General features: G+C 34.7%; 1 protein-coding gene across 1 annotated transcript in view; it reads left to right on the forward strand.

The window, feature by feature from the left end:
- Positions 1 to 2,586: 2,586 nt before the first annotated feature.
- The window catches only part of LOC106667321 (hemicentin-2-like), a 127,157-nt gene continuing 107,855 nt past the window's right edge, over positions 2,587 to 21,888 (forward strand). Inside the window, exon 1 of the mRNA XM_024230036.1 lies at positions 2,587 to 2,667. Coding sequence (XP_024085804.1) covers positions 2,589 to 2,667 — 79 coding nt within the window. The 5' untranslated portion in view covers positions 2,587 to 2,588. The remainder of the gene's footprint in view (positions 2,668 to 21,888) is intronic.

Genomic DNA, 21,888 nt, shown 5'->3' on the forward strand with positions numbered 1-21,888 from the left:
GACCTCCAACTAATTATTTACACAATCTTTAATTATCATTTGTTTTCGCTTTTTTGGCATGTATTTAAAATTTAATAATTTGATACATCTATCATTGATTTTTTTAACCTAAGTTAATACGAAAGATCGCATTGAATGAGATTAGATATATAAAACCTTATAAACACGAAAATACGCTTCCAGTAAACTATGGAAAAAATTGCTTTTAAAAAGAACATATTGGATTCGTTTTAAGACCCGTTTACATTTTTAAAACAACCCAAGTACACATGTTTTTCCTGGATAGCCGGAAGCAGTTTCTTTTTCTCCCATGTCTGGTGTTCCACATAGAAATACATAACCCTTCAATATTTTAAACGAAGTCACGTTATTACAACCGTTAGAAAGCTAATTTTTAAAAATTTCATTTAATGTAATCGTTTATGCCGTTATAAATGAGAAAAAAAATGAATGAAATCAACAAAAACTACTCAACCCCTCTTTTTTAAATCTACGGTCCTAATTTATTTTCCATTATTGGTGGTTTATGAGGTTTTAAAGCGGTGTTCATCCGTCCAAGAAACTCATTTTGGATTGAGGTCGGGATCGAATTCAGGATCTCTGAGACCCGATCCCACCGGCATTTCAATTGATAAATGCCGTGTTAACTTTCATTGCGGCAACGTCTTTCCCTTATGCGTCAGAAAAATCCAAAGGCGACGGTGGTAATCGAACCCGCGACCGCCTAGCCAAGGGGCTGACGCCCTAACGACTCGGACGCCGCGGTTGAACCCTTGTCACATGCTGTGTAATGGTCCAGTCTAAAAATGTATATTTTTCATTTCGACACTTGTATTTACAAGTTATCAAGTTTTAAAAACAAATTTAAATTGTTCTTGTCAAAACAAATGTTTACTGTATGGGTCCTTTCGTTTTTGTACTTTGATACAAATAATCTCATTTACTATTAACCTGCTCATTATTTTCTTAAGAAAAACAAGTGACTAGCATAATAATAATTTAAGAATACATGCAAAATAAAGACAGAAAACGATATTTTAAAAAATTAAGAATATTACTTAATTTGTTCCAGGTCCTTTTCTTCAACTTGTGGCTTGTATCGCAAAAAAATCATTTATATCGGTGATTCCAAGTTAGTTTTAGACAATTTGGTGCATAATTTAACATTAGTCATTGAAGGAGCATTGAGTCCGGTTTGTGTACCACTGGAAATGTATTTCCTTTATTAAGGTTTCCTTATATTCCAATTCAACATAACATAATAAAACTATGCATATCTGTTGTAAAGTTGTGGCTCAAAACAGCACAAAGTATGTTTTGTAACTGCCTCAGGTGAACCGATTTCCGGACATACTTTATAAACTTATATAATGACGAAGATTTTTTTTTTTATAAATGGTATATTCCTCAACATCTGACTATTTATTGGAGTTTCAAAATATTCGTACAATCAATTTAAAATCGAATATCAAACGTTTTTAGAAACCTAGAAATTATCAAACGTGTTTTAGAATATAATATTATTTTGGTATAATAATAAATAAAAAGGGATGATTAGGGATAACCACTGCGTTAACTCACCTGAGGAAGGATTAAAATAAAACCGAAACGTTGTGGATTGAAAGAAAAACTCGTTATTTTTGAGATGATATCCCCCTTCAAGAAGGAAAAATCATCAGTTAAACTGTTGAGGTGGAAATATAAGAAAATAAATAAAAAATTCAGATTTTGTTAAAAATAATAAATTAAACCCCTTACTGGAATTTTGCCGTTATAAAAATATAAATTGCACTTACCAAAATAAAGTATATAAAACATTTTTTAGCCTTCATTAAAACAAATATCTTTCAATGCCAATTATAAGGTATTATTAATAATGAAAAAATTAATATCCGCTGTAGTAGCCCTTCAGCGAATAAGCCATTACTATTACAAACCTAAACCCTTCAAATTAGGCATTTCAGTTTTTATTAGAAACTCTCCCTGGAGGAACAATTTCCTCCTAATCTCCTTTATTCCGGTCTTTAAAAAAATTTAATTACCGTGATGGTACTCGCTTTACCGCATGTACAACTAAGCTTGTACTTTATTCAAGCTTCGCTTTGGGCCCACGAAACACTACCTGTGTGAACAGTTGTAAATAGGAAGTAAAACTTGGTCTTATTTAAGCTCATTTATACAATTTCGCAAACTTATTTACATAACGAGTTTGCATTAATGACGATAAATTAGGTAATTATTTAGGTAAAATAAATCAAGAAACCTAGATAATATTAATAAATATAAAATAATTAAAACAGTCCCCAAGCTATTTTTTGTGTAGTTATTTGAATGAATTGAAAACAAATATAAATGTATATATTTTTTGTAAAAAAATTATTGAAAACCCCTTTTTTTTACAGGCTACAAAATTCTCAGCAATTTACATTCAACACGTACCCATGAAGACAATAGAAAGTTAAAATATGCATGCTTATTACATCCTTTTTTGTACATTGTACAAATTGTATGTTTTACAGAGGATCAGAACCCGTCAATTGTTATTTCGTAATAAAAACAGGTTTTGTATTTTTTTATTCTAGGGGATGATGGGGCCGAAACGCCTGCTCCTCCTTTCCCTGGCATTTCATTTTGTGGTGAGCCTCCATGGACAAATTCCAAACTTTGGTAAGGAAGACATTCCTGTTTACAGTCATGTTAAGCAATCAAATACAAAGAGTCTGTATATTTTCTTTGCATAAAGCAGTGAACATTCAAATATTAAAAAAAAGCAATGTATAAAATTTAACGTTGTCTATAATGCTGAAAGATTAGCGAAGCTAAAATTTACCCTTCTCATTGAGTTGGGTTTATGAAAATCTCAAAAATGTGTAATTTAGAGAAAAAGTGATCTGATTTTTTACAATAGTTTATTATTAATAGTTTATTTTGTTAAATTATTTGAATGCGTCTGCTTCCTTTTACAATTTTTATTATATATTTGCATGTTTCTTGCGTAGAGAAACGTATTTTGTAATTTTTGTTTTTACAGATTTTTAAGCTGGAACATTATTTTATTTTTATATTCGCGTCAATATGGCGAACTATAATTGTTTAGTTTTTTCAGCAAATGCCTCTAATCTCAATTCCTCACCTAGGTAATCCTATCCTACCTCTGTTCCCACCCCAAATCCTTCTTGTCTAGTCCTGTTCGCTTATTATCCGCTTCCTAATCGCTTCCATATGTCCTCTAGTTAATCAGCCACCAACAGTCATTTTACTTTAGTTTTTTCTGATTTTCAAGAAGAGTTTTTATTGTACGTATTGACAATTATCGCGTTCAAAACCACGCAAGTGCCACCTTCCGCATCCTTACAGCGAAACATCGTCCAGTGTTTGGAAGGAGCCCCGATAAGACTAGGATTCTGCTTTACCTATGGCCAGGGTTGCTCCAGGTTTTAATTACTAAACTGCTCTGTACCTTGGTTGTAAAGGAAATCAGGAAAACCGTTGATAAATTAGCACTTTATTTTATTGCGACCTTCGGCTGGATTCGAATCCCGCTCGTGACACTAACGTTTTCTTTTCAACCAAAACCTTACGTATAAAGATTAATTAATTGAAAGAAGTAATTTGGTCAATATACTACTAAATATAATGGATTTCATAAGTAATAATATTAAATCCTTGTTTGTGCTGTAATTCAATTAAACATAATCAGTTACTTTCAACTTACNCATGCGAAAATCCCGAAATATAGTATTTAATAAGGGACTATGTTAAACCAGAACACATTATGGTCTTGCGGAAGTGTTGCACAGTGCGCCGTATTTCTCCTCTCTCTCTCTCTTTTCTCTGTCTGTCTGTCTGTCTGTCTGTCTCTGTCTCTCTCTCTCTCTCTCTCTCTCTCTCTCTCTCTAACCCCCTCTCTCGCTCTCTTTCTCTCTCTCTCTCTCACTCTCTCTCCCTCTCTCTCTCTTTCTCTATTAACTCTTTCTTATCGGACACACGCGCTCATACACCCACACAAAGTTATTGTTAGTTAAACAGTTACCACATTATAAAAAAAGTTTCAAAGTATACACACTAAACTACCACGACGACTATCTATTTAATATAGTTGATATAGTTAATATAAGAGAAAAATTCAAACATTAAGCATTCGACAAAGCCATATATTTGAAATTACAATTCATAGAATTAAAACATTGCCTCTAATAGTAGTTTTCGTACTTTCAAAATATCTGATGGATAATAATTTAAAAAAATCATAAAATCATGGAAACATAAATTAATTAATATTATATTGTCACATACATGATTGACTCCCCACCATAGTGACGTCATGGTAGGAGATGTAGGAAACAGGGGGGATAAGATTTAGGTGTATGCGACACGGCAAACAGGTCGGATCTCTTCTGCGTAAATTGGAAAATAATACTTTTAAAAGGGAGCCGTAAGCTCAAAAGAAAACATTATTATTTCTGTTGACTGGGTGTTTGGGAATTTATTGAACGAATGGTGACGGTAGGATAGGGTAGGTAGGGACATATATGTATACATTGTAAATAGGTTTTAATAAACTCTTATAGCAAAAGAGTTTTTGGCTTCTCCTTTGTGAACCTTCCCTTTTTACCTTTTCTTTCCCTTTTGGTGAGGAGGAACTCTTCTTACTCAGCACTCTGCCTTATTATTAACCCCTATATGTAGTAAGTGCTTCTCACAACTGGTAGCAGAGCAAAAAAAAAATTGTGTTGTGTTCGGCTTATTTTTATTTGTATATTGGTGATAGATTGGTGGTAGACTACCGCTATTTGAATTAAAAAATTTTGTATATAGCTCATCAAACACCTACCGTCGAAGAAGCGATTATACACCTTCGACAAGGCGTGTATTTTTCAGTTCTCGATCTTAATAGCGCATATAATTAAATACCACTCGCACCAGAATCACAAAAAATTACAGCATTCCAGGTCCCTTGGGGAACATACGCATACCGTCGAGTCCCATTTGGTCTAGCTACTGGGGGCCTAATTCTCCAAATGTTAATGGAGAAATTATTTGGAGATTTGATATTTAAATTTGTCTTTTATTTCTTTGATGACTTAGTAGTATATTCCTCGACATACGAAGAACACGTAAAGCATTTGAACGTAATCTTCGACCGGTTGCGCGAAGCTCAACTTACGGTAAATGTTGATAAACTACAACTCGTGAAAAAGAAAATAAACTTTCTGGGATACACAATAGAGCATAATAAGGTATCCATTGACGCGGAGAGAATAAAGTCTATATTAGAAATCCCGCGACCACAAACCACCCGTCAGATCTCACAATTCATGGGCGCGATAAACTTCTTCGCTCGATTTATACCCGATCTGGCTAAAATCGCTCAACCGCTCACTAACTTAAGAATAAAAGATTCCGATCTCATTTGGTCACGAGTTTGTCAACAAGCGTGGGAATTATTTCAAAAAAAAATAACCAGCCCTCCGGTTTTCAAAACACCAGATTTCACGCAACGTTTTGCGTTATTTACGGACGGATGTAAAAGGGGTATATCCGCTTGTCTCGCCCAACTGGGAAAAAAGCATGACGTCCGGGAGCATTTGCTTCCAGGAAACTACGAAAAAGCGAAATTAACTACGCGGCGTACGATCTTGAAGCACTCGCTATTGATTTCGGTCTCCGGAAGTTCAACATATACCTAGAAAAAGATGAGTTTGACCTTCACACTGACCATAAAGCACTCACTAGTCTAGTTAATATGGAAAATAAAAACGGTAGGCACGCTAGATTTGCGATGAGGCTTATGTGTTATAGATACAAGGTAACGGGTAAACAGAATTCTCTACCTGATTATTTGTCACGGAATCCGAGAAACAATAATAACGACCCCGGGTATCACCTGAACTTACTTAAAAGTATTCCCGAAGCCTTTAAAAATCTAAAACTCAAACAACAAAACGATCCCGATTTATCAACAACAAAATAAGGATCCTCTGACTCTATCACTACTGATGAAGGAGGCGATGGGGTTGCTAACCGGATGGTGTGGTGACAAAGGTCTTTCGATAAATCCTGCTAAACTGGAACTGATAATGTTCAGCAGGAGAAGATCAATAAGCAATTTTAAAAACCCAAAATGTCAGGGTATTGAATTAAAATTAAAGGATTCAATCAAATTCCTAGGGATAACGCTAGATAGGAAACTTGATTGGAAAGGCCACATCAAAAATATACACATAAAAATATAACATATTTCTATTAATATATAATAATGAATATAAATAATAAATATAAATATTACATAATTATACAATTAACCTATTAGTGTTTTAAATACCGCTTACTTTATGCTGAGTATATGATCACTTAGTCGGATTCATAAGAGATCGGGTTGTATTAGTGTAATTAAGACGTCTTATTCCTCAGTGGTTAAGTGCTTAACCTCACTTTAGTTGCCATCGAATAAGTAAGGCGATCTGGCCATCAAAAGCCCCTGCTATGTGCATACCGAAAAGATCCGCATATCGAGAGAATCAGCATTTCTCATAATTTATAAATTTAAAACGCCATTCTCCACCGGCTCTCCGATTAGGTCGAAATTGGGTCATCCATCAGCGGTTTCTTTCTAAACGATTTCATCGCACATCGACGTTCAAGTTGACACTACATTTGATTCGCCAACGACGAGGAGATTAAAGTAACGTTAGCCCTTTTGACAAAGAAAGATGAATCTTTCAAAAACATTTCCGTGTCATGTTGAATAAATGTCATCGGTATCTTTACATCTTATACTAAACTAGACACCGTACGACCAAGAGTAACCACAAATATAATAATTAACAATAATTGAAAATACACTAGAAACACTTCTTATTGAATTTTAGTTACTGCTTAATTTGGTCTGCCTATTCTCGGTTTGTTAGCGTGTCAGACGAGATTGTGTGATTTATGTGAAGTCAAGTATCTTTGATAAGGTGAAGGGGGTTAGTTTGTCTGTCCCTTTCCAGAATTAGGTCTGTTTATTTTTTGTTGATCCAGTCAAAATTTGTGATCGTTTGTTCGTTTGGTTTCAATTAGTGACGGTGTTTTCAATTGGGCAAATAATCCAAAATATTTTTTAAGGTCAATGACGAAAAACCGAATTACGCGACACACCTCATGAAAAATCACGACTAAACCTCTGAAATATAGATAAATATGAAACTACTGCACGACGTCGCAAAAGGGTGAAAAATGAATATACTTCAAAACTTAAGAATACACACGTATATCGCATTTAACGTAAAAAAAACTCATAAACACACAAAGTATCTTCTGTTCCTATACCCCATTATATACACCCCTTTATTTACCATCTCTCTTCCTCTCTCTCTCTGTCTCTATCTCTCTCTATCTAACTTTCTTTCTACCAATCTCTTTCTTTCTCTAATAATTAGACAAAACCAATCCATATTTCCAACAAAACATCGGCTTATCGTAAGAAAAAAGTTTAAATATGCCAGCTAAATTGGTTTCCCATATTTTCACCTCATTAAATTCAGGACCTGCCAACATTCAAGGCCGTCACATCACCAAACGTTTTCCTCTGCATGAAAAAGTTTTAATTTAACCTCAAGGCAGGTTAATTACACTGGACCATTATTAATGTTTATTGCGTTGATGGGAGTGAACTGCAAACCAAATTACCAACGATTCTTATAAAGTTTTGTTAATTACATTTGAGAAAGCCAACCTTCACCACTCGCAAGGTAATAGCCTTTATAAAACAACAAAAAACGGTTATCAACCAAGGTGGATAGAATAAATATGTAATATACAATGCAACTTATAATACATTTATTGATAATAAGAAATTTAAAAAGCTGTAAAAACCGTTTCATATCATATATAATTATAAAACTATGCATATAATAACTATATTGAAAATCAATATTTTCTCAATAAAGGTTATTGTGGCCAATTAAGAGTTAAGATATAGTTTTTTTCATTAATTTTAAATTAATTATACATATTTGTTGTGATGTATATCACGTATTTTGTGTTTTGTGTCTATCCTTTAGTTGACAAACTGAGGTTCAATTGAAGCATTTTAGGGTACCGACGTATATGTCAGGAAACGATGTCATGCTTGAATTCTTCAAGAGGGTTGATTTTGAACTTAAACTTTTGAACGTTTAATTTAATTTATAAACGCTTTTTCTTTTCTATGTAAAGATTACATATTAAGTAGTGTAGTGATGTATTTGTTCGTATTGGTAATTACTCTGCGCCCATAGAAATTCAGTGAAAATTTGTAATTTTCCGCCTTATTGTCCCTTTTCAGTAGTGTACAAAAGACGTCTGATCTGTCGCCCATGGTCTGATTTCGTAACAACTTCAACTAATTAATGAAGGATACACGGAGTGTAGTTAATACCCCACTCAGAACAATAAGCGTTCGCGAAGGAAGGAAGCCAATTTGCGAAGTCGGGACAAAAACAGAGGCAAAGCGACACAAGATCTAATTATCATCTAGTCTGTATGTGAATAGGGCCTGGTGGGAAATCTTCGCTAGTGATGAATTGCCGCCTCCCTCACGAGTCGTTGTTTAGCATAATTTATTGCTGTTTTACCACAAAGTTTGCCCCAGATACGTGTTCGAGTTGTGAATGATCACGAGGCACGATCGGCCATCGGAATCGAATTTATAAGCTAATATATTATTTCGTTTATTGCCTCTGGGCGGACGAACGGAGGCGCACATTTTCATCCTTTGCCAGGGATTACTCATTAAAACTTTTTTGGTCTGTTTCCCGATGAGTTCCGTATCCCGTTATAAATCTGACCGCTTTCTTCTAAAAGACTTTGAGGAATGTGTGTTGCTTCCTTTGCATGTGCATTTGTAACTTTTATTATTGTCTACCACTACTTTATACAAAGAAGATATTTCATTTTGAGCCGCCAGAGAGGGCGTTATTATTTAAAGTATTTATTATCATACGAATATTATTGAATGAGTACGAAAATTGCCATTTGTGATGAAAAGTCGTTTTTCAACAATGAAGAAGTTTGATGACATGATCTACTTGATCAAAAAGCTAATCAGTAATAAAAGACAACGAAAAAAAATAATTTTCTGAAGCTAAAAACAAAAATACAGGGATCGAAATAAATTTTAATTTGATAATAAAAAAACAGAAGATGTATAAAAAACAAGGTAACTAGATTGAGATAAGCAAACAGTTAGATAGAGGAAATAAAAGATAAAAATTAAGTGAGAGAGAGGAAGAGAGAGAGAGAGAGAGTGTGAGGTCTGAGAAAGAAAGAGAGAAAGTGATGAATAGATAGATTTAAATTTGTGAATGGAAGTAAGAAGAAAACGAATGCTTTGGAAATTATAGAGAAAAAGGGAAATGATTAGTCACGAATAAACACTATCAATGTTTGTGTGTTATGTTCAATTATTCTACTCTTCCAACAGTAGCAAATTCATCCTGATTTTTCGTTAGATAGGTTAAAAACGAAAATTTCCTATAGAGATAATTAAAATAAAATGTTAAAAGTCAATTTCATTCCCATTAATTGCCGCTTGAGATATTCAGACAAAAAATATAAACTATATTTTATATAACTGCGAGTAGGCAAGCCGCCAGATTTAAAGAGGGTTCTCGGACACAGCAGCGAGTTTCAGGGTTCCCTATGCCGCTTTTTAAGGGAATTGGGAATTTTTCATTGCATGTAGAAGTCAAGTTATGTGTTTTGTGTTTCTGAGTCTTGTATGAGTGAATGTAATTATTGGTATGAAAGGGAAGGGGTGGTGGCCAAGCAGCTTCTCCATCGCCTCTCAGGTTGTGTATGACTTGGGCCGATGGCGGAAATTTTATAAAATACCCCATCGACCCGAATTTAGATTAGTTTATTGTAGTGAACGGAGGAATATCGAGTTTTCCATCTACCAAACAGTATGAGTGCGATCAATGTAAATAGGTATGAATGTATTTATTGATGTGATCGTGTGTGTGTGTGTGTGTGTGTGTGTGTGTGTGTGTGTGTGTGTGTGTGTGCGTGTGTGCGTGTGTGCGTGTGTGCGTGTGTGTGTGTGACAAGAACGAGATGAGAGAGTGAGAGACAAATTCATCGATTAACATTGTAGATAGAAAATAAAAAAGAGAAAAAGAGAAGGAGATTGCTTATAATGTGGTGCTGTATAGGTAATGCCTACAATCAATACGGTGAACATATAGTTAATGATGTACCTCGTTAACACGGATTACTACTAGAGGGATTAAGGGATTAAAACACACAGACATACAAAAAATTTTTTATCAGATTATATGTGTAAAATACATGAAACTATTCAGTACATATTTTTCTAAACTGTGTTCTATATTTATCACATTTAAAACTACATGAATATCAAACTTTTTGTAGTATTTTTTGAAACGAAATATAATTTAAACCAAATTAACTGAGAGAACATTTTGATGCTCTTACAAATATAAAATAAATGGATAATATATTATACATCAATACTTAATATTTATAAAATTGTAAATACGGTAACATACAGGTAAAAAAGTTGGTAATATACATATTTCATACTGTAACTAATTAATGATAACAGACACTATTATTTTAACTGCAATAACTAATACTAAAAATGGAGAAGGAAAACCGAGCCTAAAGATTATATTCGATGAAATGAAATATCATTGTTTCATTATGACCGCAAAAGGATTAAATGCGGTCTTACGTTGATGGAAAAACCAAAACGAACATGGGCTGGATAAGAGTTATTGACGAAAAATGTACTTACTTTTATGAATTTTAAAAAAATGAATAAATCGGGGGACAAACTTACCCGATACAACGCTATCCGACGCAAATACTAAGTCCAATTTTCCATAAGATTGTATTACCCCAGTGCACATCTGACCGATGCCACGCAACGCTGCCCTACTCTATGCCACGTGATCCCCACTGCCCAAATTTTCGTCGAGTAGCATCGAGTATACTCGAAGACAAAAGAACCGGATACTCATATTTTTATTTCAAACTATATGTATTATTGTCGTTATATTAATTATAACATTCTTTTTTCAATATAAACCAAATTAAACGAGATTATAAATTCATGAGTTTTTATAAAACCTTATTTAAAACAATTAAATTTAACTAGCAATGTATTACATTGTTGTGCTCATAAAATTTAACCAACAATTTATTATAAGGTTTTGCTCAAAATAGTGTGTTAAGAATAAAAGAGGCGTTGCGATTTTTTGTAGTTTATTACGAGCTAAGTATATGGAATTTTGTCGTTATATTAATTACAATATTCTTTTTTTAAAGTAAACCAATTAAACGATATCAAAAATTCATAAGTTTTTATTAAAATTATTTAATGATGATGGTTAGGAAGAAAATTGATCAAAACACCGGAATATCTTTATTTAAAACAATTAAATTTAACTAACAATGTATTACATTGTTGTGCTCATAAATTTTAACCAATAATTTTTTATATGGTTTTGCTCAAAATAGTGCATTAAGAACAAAAGAGGCGTTGCGATTGTGATAGTGATTATTGTGATACACGCTGTGTGACTGTACGTGGCGTGCGCTTGACGTCGCATAGATGTGCACACCCTACCATAACGTGACAAGACGTCGGGTAGCATCGGGTACCGTCGCATAGTGTTGCATCGGGTGTGTTCCCCGCTTAAATGTTACTTTGCACTATGTTAACATTTTACCATGTTAAAACAATTGTTTTAATTACAAAGCAAGTAAAAGTATAAAGGTTTTCTGAATTTCGAAATTATTTCCTTTTTTTGAAATTGAAACTGAATTGATTGAAATTGAAATATATGTGTGTGTGTGTGTGTGTGTGTGTGTGTGTGTGTGTGTGAGTGATATAAAGTGGGAGGTTTATGGGCCGACAAATAGCCGAGTCATCGCCGGCCCTCTGCGTGTTTTCCTCTCTCTGGTCTTTGGTCTCTGGTTACAGACTCTCTCTTTTATATGTATACTAACCTTGACTTTTTTATCCCAACCAAGACCTTACATGAAAAAGAATAATTAGTTGAAACAAATAGCTTGCTCAGTTGACCACTAAAACGTAAATGGATTAATACTTACGTTCAATTTTATACCAAAGAGCCTTTTTTTGCTTAACTTGTATTGCTTTCACTATTTTCAAATTGAACTAACAATATTTTTAAACTGCGTAATAAAAAAATTAAATTTTCAGTAATTAAACGTTTGTAACACTTTGTTCGTTTCTGAGTTTTGAGAAATTAGGTGCATGAGTTTACAGCTCATATGTAGGGACACCTTTTCGGTAAGTACCACATTTGTCGTGTTACAACAAACCAAGAAAATCATACCTAAACTTTATACAAGGACTTTGGAAACTCGTAAAAGTTTATTTTATAAGTGATATTTTGTATTGGTTTGCTTAAGGTTGCATTAAAAGAGAGACCAATTTGGTATTATTGGTTAATCACATTTACAGTATAATTAACATTTCATGAAATGCGTTATATTTCATGGTTCGATTGATCAAATTACTTCTTTCAATTAATTAATCTTTTTATGTAAGGTATTGGTTGAAATGAAAAAATTAGTGTCACGAGCGGGATTTGAAGTGGTTATAGCAGCGGCGTATATAGCCGAAGTTCGTGGGTTCGAATGCTGCTCGTGACACTGACTTTTTACCTTAACCAAAACTTTCATAAATATTAATTACTTGAAAAATAAAAATTATATTAGAAACCTGATCAATACTCTTTTTATTGAAGCAATTGGCGCAAACGCATTTTGAATTGCAATATTTTTTTGTATTAAGGCAGTTACACTTTTTATTTTTGCACCAGCTTTTTACAGTAGCAATGGGTGTACCCCGGACTCTCCTGACACAGAATACTTCCTTGCGCACTCTCTCAATGAAATTTCCACATCAGGCTTCTTGAGGAGATAAATTTTTCTTTGCAAATTGTAAACTGATTCCTCGCGTATAGTTGCAACCTTCTTCCATATTTTGTTCCCAATTTGTAAAGGTTGTTTCCCTCAGCAACCACTGTATCTAAAATATTTCTTCCATCACTCTTTGCCCTATCGACATCAAGCACTGGAACTCTCTCACAATATCGCCAACACAAGACGTAATTTGTGTTGGACAATTGGATCATTTTTTCTGTTTGTTTTGTTAAACCGTGCATGGTTATTTCCCTTGTCCTCTTACCACGAGTAATTTTGCTTTGGATTGGGTCTCCATCATCAACATCCATCGTATTAAGCGATGATTTTTCAGTTGATGCCTCAACGTTCTCTTCTAACGTTCGGTTTTCAGGACCCACATTGTTGTGGCTGTACATTTCGTTTTCATCGGTATCACCCGCATTGTTGCTTTGATTCTGAGCTTCTAGGTCTTCTTCGGTATTAATATTAGATAGTGCTTCGTCAGGAACAAAAGATTCCAAACCAACTTTCAACTTTGTTCCAAACATTGCCTCGTAGGGACAGTCAGCAATCAGCACAATAAGTATGAAAATATAACACCTCGTGTTTTGTTTTTGACGGCTGATAACATTGCTAAATTGATAAAACATGTAGGAAGGCAACTATAACATGCCCGAATGAAACCGAACCTATCCGAACAACAATCTTGTCTTCTTTGAGATTTTTATCACTTTGCTCAACGATGTGCCAGCGTTATGCCTAATGGCCGGTCAAAGTGATAAAACACAAAGGAAAACACCAAATTAATCACATTGCCCATTTTCTGTGGTCATTATTCATATGGCCCGGTCATTGTACATAATGACCGAATTGTTCACTTTGCCCAATTCCGACAATACAAGGTCGGAAGTCGTCCATTGTACTATATGCTTTCAGTTTTGTAGAGATAAAAATAACGATAGTTTGTATAAATCATGTTTTTCCGTAATTTTTATAGCAGATTTATAATATGCATTGAAAACTACATTTTTTAATTTTAATTAGCTTTAATAGAAACACTCAGCCAGAAAAAACTGCTTATAAGATTGCTGGATTCGGATGGAAAGGCTTTATGTTCCAAAGCAATCGTATTAAACATTACGTTGTACTTAATCTCTTGAGAAATCTTAACATCAAGTTTTCTTTATGTATTCAGAGTTAGGCCAGTTTATACTCAAGGGTATATTTTGGTTCAACCCTTGGACTTAATTTCTTGGTCGGACGCATTTGCACTCATTCCTTCATTGTAAAATGTATACACTATGGGTAATGCTGACAGATAAATTGCTATATTCATAACAATACATCATCCGTTTTTAAAAATTGATACCTTTTAATGATAGATCGCAAACAAAAGATCCTTTTTTTTAGTGTTGAAGCATATATAAATTGTAATGCCTTCTTTCGTTATATTATAAAAATAATTTTATTAACAAATTATAATTTATACAAAAGAAAAAAACACTTATGATGACTAAGGTGGTAAAAATTATGTAGTTGAATGAATATGAGAGGATAAAATAGAGATAACTTTCAGAATATCAAACCAACAGCAAGTTGTGACAGAACTAGTGATGATGTTTGTGCGACTGCTTCACCTTTTATTTCCAATTAATATATTGCGACCAGTATGGTTTAAAAATAGGTAATATTTGGAATTTTGAAATGAAGAGAATCCATTCGTCCGTTTTTCATTTCATAGAAAACGACATCATTTCCACGGCAATTACAATTACAGAAGGTCTCTGTCCGTCCGTGACTGTCAGATATACGATAGGATTTACCTGTTTTCAACTGTTGAACAATGTTTACACATACTGCCAACGTTATCCAGAACGGTGACAACCAATTTCCTTGTCGACCGTTGTTGGGAAACTTGTTGAAATACAGAAACAAGTACGAAGGACAGATTTACTCGACGGTACAGAATGCCGGAGATAACGATAATATTTGGTCTCACTTAGTCGCTAGTTTATTTTAACCTCAATTCAAACTAGAAAACCCAAACTGAAATTAAAATTACTAAAACTATCCTCATACATCAGCATTATTATATTATAGCAAGGGAAATTAAAACCATGGAGACACTTTAATGTAAAATGGTAAAAACAGTTCCATGTTCTTCTATTAAAAAGACACAATAGAACTAATGAAAAAAATTAAAACCAAAACAAAATATTAAAAACTTACAGAATATATATAAACTTAAAGTACTTTTGTAATTTGTGAAATTTATCTGAATGGTCTACCTAATTTGGTCTTTTCCGATCGTTATGATCCTCCTATCCTCGCTTAGACATATTTAGCCATTTCCCTATATTCATTGACGGGCATATGATTTTTCTGATGTAAAATCTCTTTTATTAGTATGTAGTATTTAGTGACCCTTAATTAATGATCATTTTGGGCTCGTCAGAAGCGGACTGGTGTGACATAGTTTCAGAAAAATATTTTCTTTATTGTGCCAACGTTTCGATCTTTATTGAGATCATCTTCAGGGCCTGGGATTTATAAACATTTTTTGAATTATACAAATCCATATTAGATATGAATTTATATAATGATGTGTACAATATAGAAATTTTAGGTTTAATCGAAGTATTTATGCTCAATTAAAGTGACATCTGACACTTCTGATTAAACATAAAATTTCTGTATTGTGCACAGCATTATATAAATGTATATTCATATCTTATATGCATTTGTAATTAATTAATTTTTACAATGCTAGAAAATTTCATATTTAAAAAATGAATTTATAAAATGCTAGAAAATTTTAGATTCAATCAAAAATTTTGTTTTCCGGTAGATGTGTCATTCTTGTACATAAACTTTTAGTGAGTACAAATACTTTGATTGAATCTGAAATTTGTCTAGCATTATATAAATTCTTTTTTTAATCTAAAATTTTCTAGCATTGTATAAATTCATTTTGTTTAATCTAACATTTTCTAGCTTTGCATAAATTCATTTTTTTTAAATCTCAAATTGTTCTAGCATTGTATAAATTAATTTATTTCACACCCTACACGTATTTTTAAAAGGTGAACAACGTTTATTAATCCCAGGCCCTGAAGATGATCTCAATAAAGATCGACACGTTGGCACAATTAAGAAAATATTTTTCTAAACCTACATCGCATCAGTCCGCTATAAATTCCATATTCATATGCATTTGCGTAATTTAAACTATGTTTATAAATCCCAGGCCCTGACGATGATCTTATTAAAGATCGAAACGTTGTCACAATAAAGAAAATGCTTTTCTAAGCCTTCATCACACCAGACCGCATCTCACGATCTCGAAATAATTTCTTTTATTAGGTTGTCGGTGTTGTGCTGCGTGTGTTTAAACATAAAGATTATTTGGTGATCGTGTGATGTGGTCTGGTGTGATGTAGGCTATAGGAAAGCACTTTCTTTATAGAGCTAACGTTTCGATCTTTATTGAGATCATCTTCAGGGCTCAAGGTGTTTGTTTTTCGTGTAGATATGTCATTATTGTCTGTAGTGTTGAGAGTACCGAAATATAATGTATGTTGTTGTGTATTTTTTGAAGTTTTCCTGCCGTTTATTGACGTCTGATTATGTTTATTAACATTTATTAATATCCTTATGAATTCTGTAAAACATTTTTATTCTTGGACCGGTTTCGGCTCTTCCGGTGCCCCTTCTCAACAAAGGTATACAACCACTTTAAAAAAAAATACTTGCTAAAACTAATGAAACAATGCATTTGAAATTTAAACTCGGAATTCAGTAATACACTAACCATAAATAAACTTATGATTCGGTAATAAATAAATGAACAGAAAATACGTTAGAAAAATATTAACAATGCTAGATGGTTAGAGAGAGAGAGAGAGAGAGAGAGAGAGAGAGAGAGAGAAAGAATTGGATAATGAGAATGGGTGATTTTGTAAGAGACTAAGTAAGAATAATATACAGTAAATAGATGAAAAGAGAGGGGGCGAAAGAGAGCTGTGATTTGCAAGACTAAGATAGCTAAAGAAGGTATTGATTATGATGATGATTACTTCAGAGGAGGGTCCTACTTCACTTTTCCTAGTTCCTTAGTTAAGTTCAATTGACGCAATCCTTGAAGATATTGAAAGTAGTAGATCATTGGCTGCCATTGAAAGAGAAGAGGAAAATGGAAACGTGACATACTAATTATTAACCGTGTGATACTAATAAAATAAGAAAATATTGTGAATAAACTTTTCATACGGTCAAAATTTCTACATTTTACTATATATAAAACTACGAAACTATAGTGAAGGCAAGAAATTCCATTATTTATTATCGATGAATATTTTTCTATTTTGTTTTATTTATTTTCATAAAAGAAAGTAAGAGAAAGTTTACATTTTCGGTATTATATAATTAACTTTTTTGCCGCTTAACGCGCCTTCTCGTATGTAGTTGGTAAATTGGCGTGTTTTACGACTGTTTTTAATTTTTTGATAAAACGTTGCACAATTTGTTTAATAGAAACTTAAACTACTGGAACACGAGAAGTTATTCGTTCCAACAGATTTAGTGTATGTAACTCGAATCTCTGTTGCTCGTTGAACGAATAATTTGCTATTAGGAAATAGAAGTCTTCCAATTACCGAAAATAAAGTCTTCCGGAAAAAGTCGGTGGTTCTAATGTACTTAACTCGATTCCAACGGGAGGAAGTGCCAAGGGAAAATCACATCTTATTTGGAGTCTGCCATTTTAACGGCTTGGACCTTCTCATAGATACAATTACACTTTCAAGATGTCAAATAACATTAAATGCAGAATTGAACGAAAAAATTCCTTCGAGAGGTAAAAATTCACGTTTATAACGTTAAAATGTATTTATTCATTCTTTTGTGTTGTAATTTCACAATATATTAAAAAATTGTATTTTCATTAAAATAACAGACAGTCAAATGTTTGACACCTCATTTTTTTCATCTGCTTTTTTTGAAAAATCTAATATCTACTTTCTACATTGAGCACAATTAAAGAACAACTTTGACAAACGAGGCCTACAGTTTCGCATGACAGTTAAGAATTGCGGGTTTAGTTTCATTGCAGCTGTTAATAAAGTGAATTAAACTCAAATATATAATATAATATACGTGTAAGTGTTCCCAAAACGATCAGAAATTGATACATATAATTGATATACCATTCAAATGCATAAAGGCATGTTAGTCGAAAAGTGCATTTGTGTTCAATATTGAAAATGTAAGATTAGTGGTTTACAACAAGATCCAGTTTTTTGGGGGAAAAGTCTCATCAGGAATCAAATAATGATAACTAAGTGTTTCTACTTGGTCAATCAAGTGATGGGATAAAAAAATAAAAATCCTATTAGGAGGCAGGTTGAATAATAGGAGGCAGTCCTATTTCTTGGGTGTATCGCCTTTTTTCACAATGAATTAAACATATTTTTGAAGAATTTGTATTCTACCTTAAAAATACACTAACAGGCAAAAAATTCCGCCCAATTGATTTTCTCGATAAAAGAAAATTCTACCGTTAATTTCCTTCATTTGTTTTCATCAAGGAATATTTGCTTATGCTATATTTTAAATTTGGAATATCAATTAGAGGTAAAAGCACTTAATCTTACTACAAAACAAGGATGAAGGATTTTTGAATGTTTAATTTTTACGAAATTTAAAGTGTTTATTGAGTCTCATTTGAATTCTTTTTTTTTAATTTATTTATTTATTTGTAGCCTATACATACTTGTACATAATGCAAATGTGATCCCAATGTATATTGTTCACCGCTCGGTCACAGCACTAACACTGATGTCAGCGCTGCACCCGGAGGACGCATGCCATGAGAAGCCAGCCAGTGCTGGCACTCATTTTAATAGATTAAGGGGCAAGGAGGTCTCGGGGCCATCGTCGTTTTAGGCGACGTGGTGGATTCTCGAGATGGGAATATGAGAAGAAGGATCTAGCGGTAGGGTTAGTATGGATCGATAGGTTGTTATGAAATTTTTGGAATTGGAAATGGATCAGTTCGTGGACAAAAGGAACGTTGAGGTCATTGTGGATAGTGGGGTGGATACGCTGGATATTGGATGGTTTGGCGGAACCCCACAGTTCCACACCGTATGTCCAAAGTGGTCGCAGTAAAGTCTTGTAGTGCTGATGGTCAACGCGGATTTTGGTCCTAGTAGTCTGCGTAATTGACCAAGTCTTCTGTTGAGTTGTTGTCTTTTAAGTCTTGTGTGGGTATTCCACGACAGTCTGCTGTCAAGGTATTTGACTTGAGTGGAAGTTGGTATTTCTTCATTGTTTATGTATAGTGGAGGGCAAGACTGTTTTTTCAAAGTGAACGTACATACACTTTTCTCCGTTTAATCTTGTCCTCCACTTTTTGCACCAACCTTCGATGAGCTCAAGGCGTTCTTGGATATTAGAGGTAGCTTGGGTAGGATTCAAGTTAGAGGACAAAATTGCGGTATCATCCGCGTAGGTGGTAATGATAGTATTGGGATGAGTAGGTAGATCAGCAGTATAGATGGTATAAAGGATAGGAACAAGGATACTCCCTTGTGCGACACCGGCTTGTATTGGCCTGATTTCAGAGAACTCGTTACCGCACCTCACTCTGAAGCAGCGGTCTGTTGGGTAGGATTTCAGGATAAGGTAATAAGGAGTGGGCAGGAAGCGTTTGAGATTATAAAGTATGCCCGGGTGCCACACCTTGTCAAAAGTTTGTGCTACATCTAGGAACGCACCCAGGCAATACTCTTTGTTCTCAAGAGAAGAGAAATGGTGTCTACAACTCTAAATCCTTGTTGGGTCGTAGAATGATGTGGGCGGAAGCCGAATTAGTAAAAGGGAATAATATTATAAGTATCTGGGATAGGGATTAGTCGTTTTAAGAGGAGCCTTTCAAGGATTTTGGACATTGTAGGAAGAAGGCTGATCGGTCCGTAGGAGGATATCTGGTCACGAGGTTTATGAGGTTTAGGAATGAGGATAACGACGGAAAATTTCCATAAGAGGGGATAATAAGTAGTTCGTAGGATGGCATTATATATGGTGGTTAAGAAGACTATGGCCTTTCGTGGTAGGTATCGGAGTATGGTGGAAGTGATTAGGTCATGCCCAGGTGATTTTATATTTGAGGATTTGTGAATGTAATATTTTACTTCAGAAGGATGAAAAGGTTTGAGGGGGAGATGAAGTGGAAGTGGAATATTAAGATTATCCATTACATCTTGTGTGTGAGAGGCATCGCTTATGTTTTCATGAGGAGTAAATGTGGACTCTAAATGGGCTGCAAATAGGTTTGATTTCTGTTTGTCATTCCTGACCCAGGATCCATCAGGTAGACGGATGGGGGAGTCAACTGCTTGATATTTTATAAGGTTTTTGTAGCGGACCAGAGGGAGTTGTCATGTGAGGAAAGGGTTTCAAGGTATTTATTATATTGAGAAGATCGGTAAGAGGATAGTTGAGTACGAAGAGTCACAGTTAACCGGTTGAGCGTTCTTTTAAACGAGGGATAACGGGTTTGTTGCCATGGTCTTCTAGCCTGACGTTTGCCGTTTAATTGTGAGCGGATGTGACTTGGGAGATCATCTTTACGGGGGAGATGGTGTGTTCTAGGGGTTGAGGATTGTGCAATAGAGTACTGTATAGTGTTGGTGAGGTTCAAAACAGCAGCATCAACCTCGCCGGCTGATTTCATGGAAATTTTTAGGTTTAAAAAGGAATTCATGGTATCTTGGAAAAGTTTCCAGTTAACTGTGTTTTGTAAAACAGATGGTTTTGTAGGTTTGGGGAGTGGAGTTATGTTTAATGTAAGTAGTACTGGGGAGTGATCTGAGGATAGGTCGTGTAAGCACTGGATAGATGCAACAAAGAAATCCAAAAGATCAGGGAGACGATTGGGGTCGGAAGGACAATAGGTTCATTGGTTGGGAGAGATAAAGGAATAACTTTCTGATAGGATTACGTTTTGAAGAATGCGTCCACGGGAATTTGCCGCATTGTGGATGTTTGGCATCGAAATCTCCTCCAGCAACAAACCGTCGTCCGAACGAGCTAAAGATGGATTTTAATTGGTGAATGTGTAAAGGAACTGACGGTGTACAATATACTGCTGACAAGATAATGGGTGCAGGGCAAAAGGGGAGAGAGATCAAAGTCACTTGATGGGAGTCAGTAGATCAAGTGACCGACCATGAGTCTGTTATAAGTGCTACGTCTATTTGCCCGTTTGTAAGTAGTACTTCGAGTTCTTGTTTGTGAGTCAGTATTCCGTTTGGTTTCCGGGGTAGAACTGTGAGTGGATTGGAGGGGAAACAATTCATCGGGGGAAGGAGTTCAGCTACAAGGGTAGTGAGAAGGGAGATGAGGGGAGATATTAGTGATTTAAAATCACTAAGAAAAGAAGTAAGATGTTGTGTGATATCTATTTGGAGTGCTGGTGGGGGTGTGGGATTATTGGTGGAGCAACATGAGCGTAGCTGAGATTATTTGATGAAGTTTTATTCCAGGCTGACGCGTCTGTAGTTAGGGGTCGGGGGATTTGCTTTTTTGGCGATTAGTGCCTGTGCCTTTCTTCTGATAGGAAGTCCTGGGAAGTCGTTCAGTGTCATCGCTGGTTTCGGTTGTGCAGTTGTAACGTTGGATGCTCCTTGAAGGTGTCTTTGCTTCCGTATTTCCTGTAGTTCCTTGTGGGTAGCACATCCCTTGTAGTTCGCAGGATGAAACCCTCCGCAGAGAGCATGTTCGCCGGCATGCTTATTGGCCTTGGACACTGGGCGGATTGATGTGGACCCCCGCACCTCACGCATCTGGGCGGATGATTGCAGTATGTCCGTATGTGACCGTAGTCTTGACATCTAGTGCACTGTACAATATTGGTGCGTCTTCGAGGTTCCTCGGCGTTTATCTTCGTGTACAGCAAAT

This window comes from Cimex lectularius, unplaced genomic scaffold, assembly GCF_000648675.2.
Source record: "Cimex lectularius strain Harlan isolate CLEC.00 unplaced genomic scaffold, Clec_2.1 scaffold392, whole genome shotgun sequence".
In the NCBI taxonomy this organism is placed as follows: Eukaryota; Metazoa; Arthropoda; class Insecta; order Hemiptera; family Cimicidae; genus Cimex; species Cimex lectularius.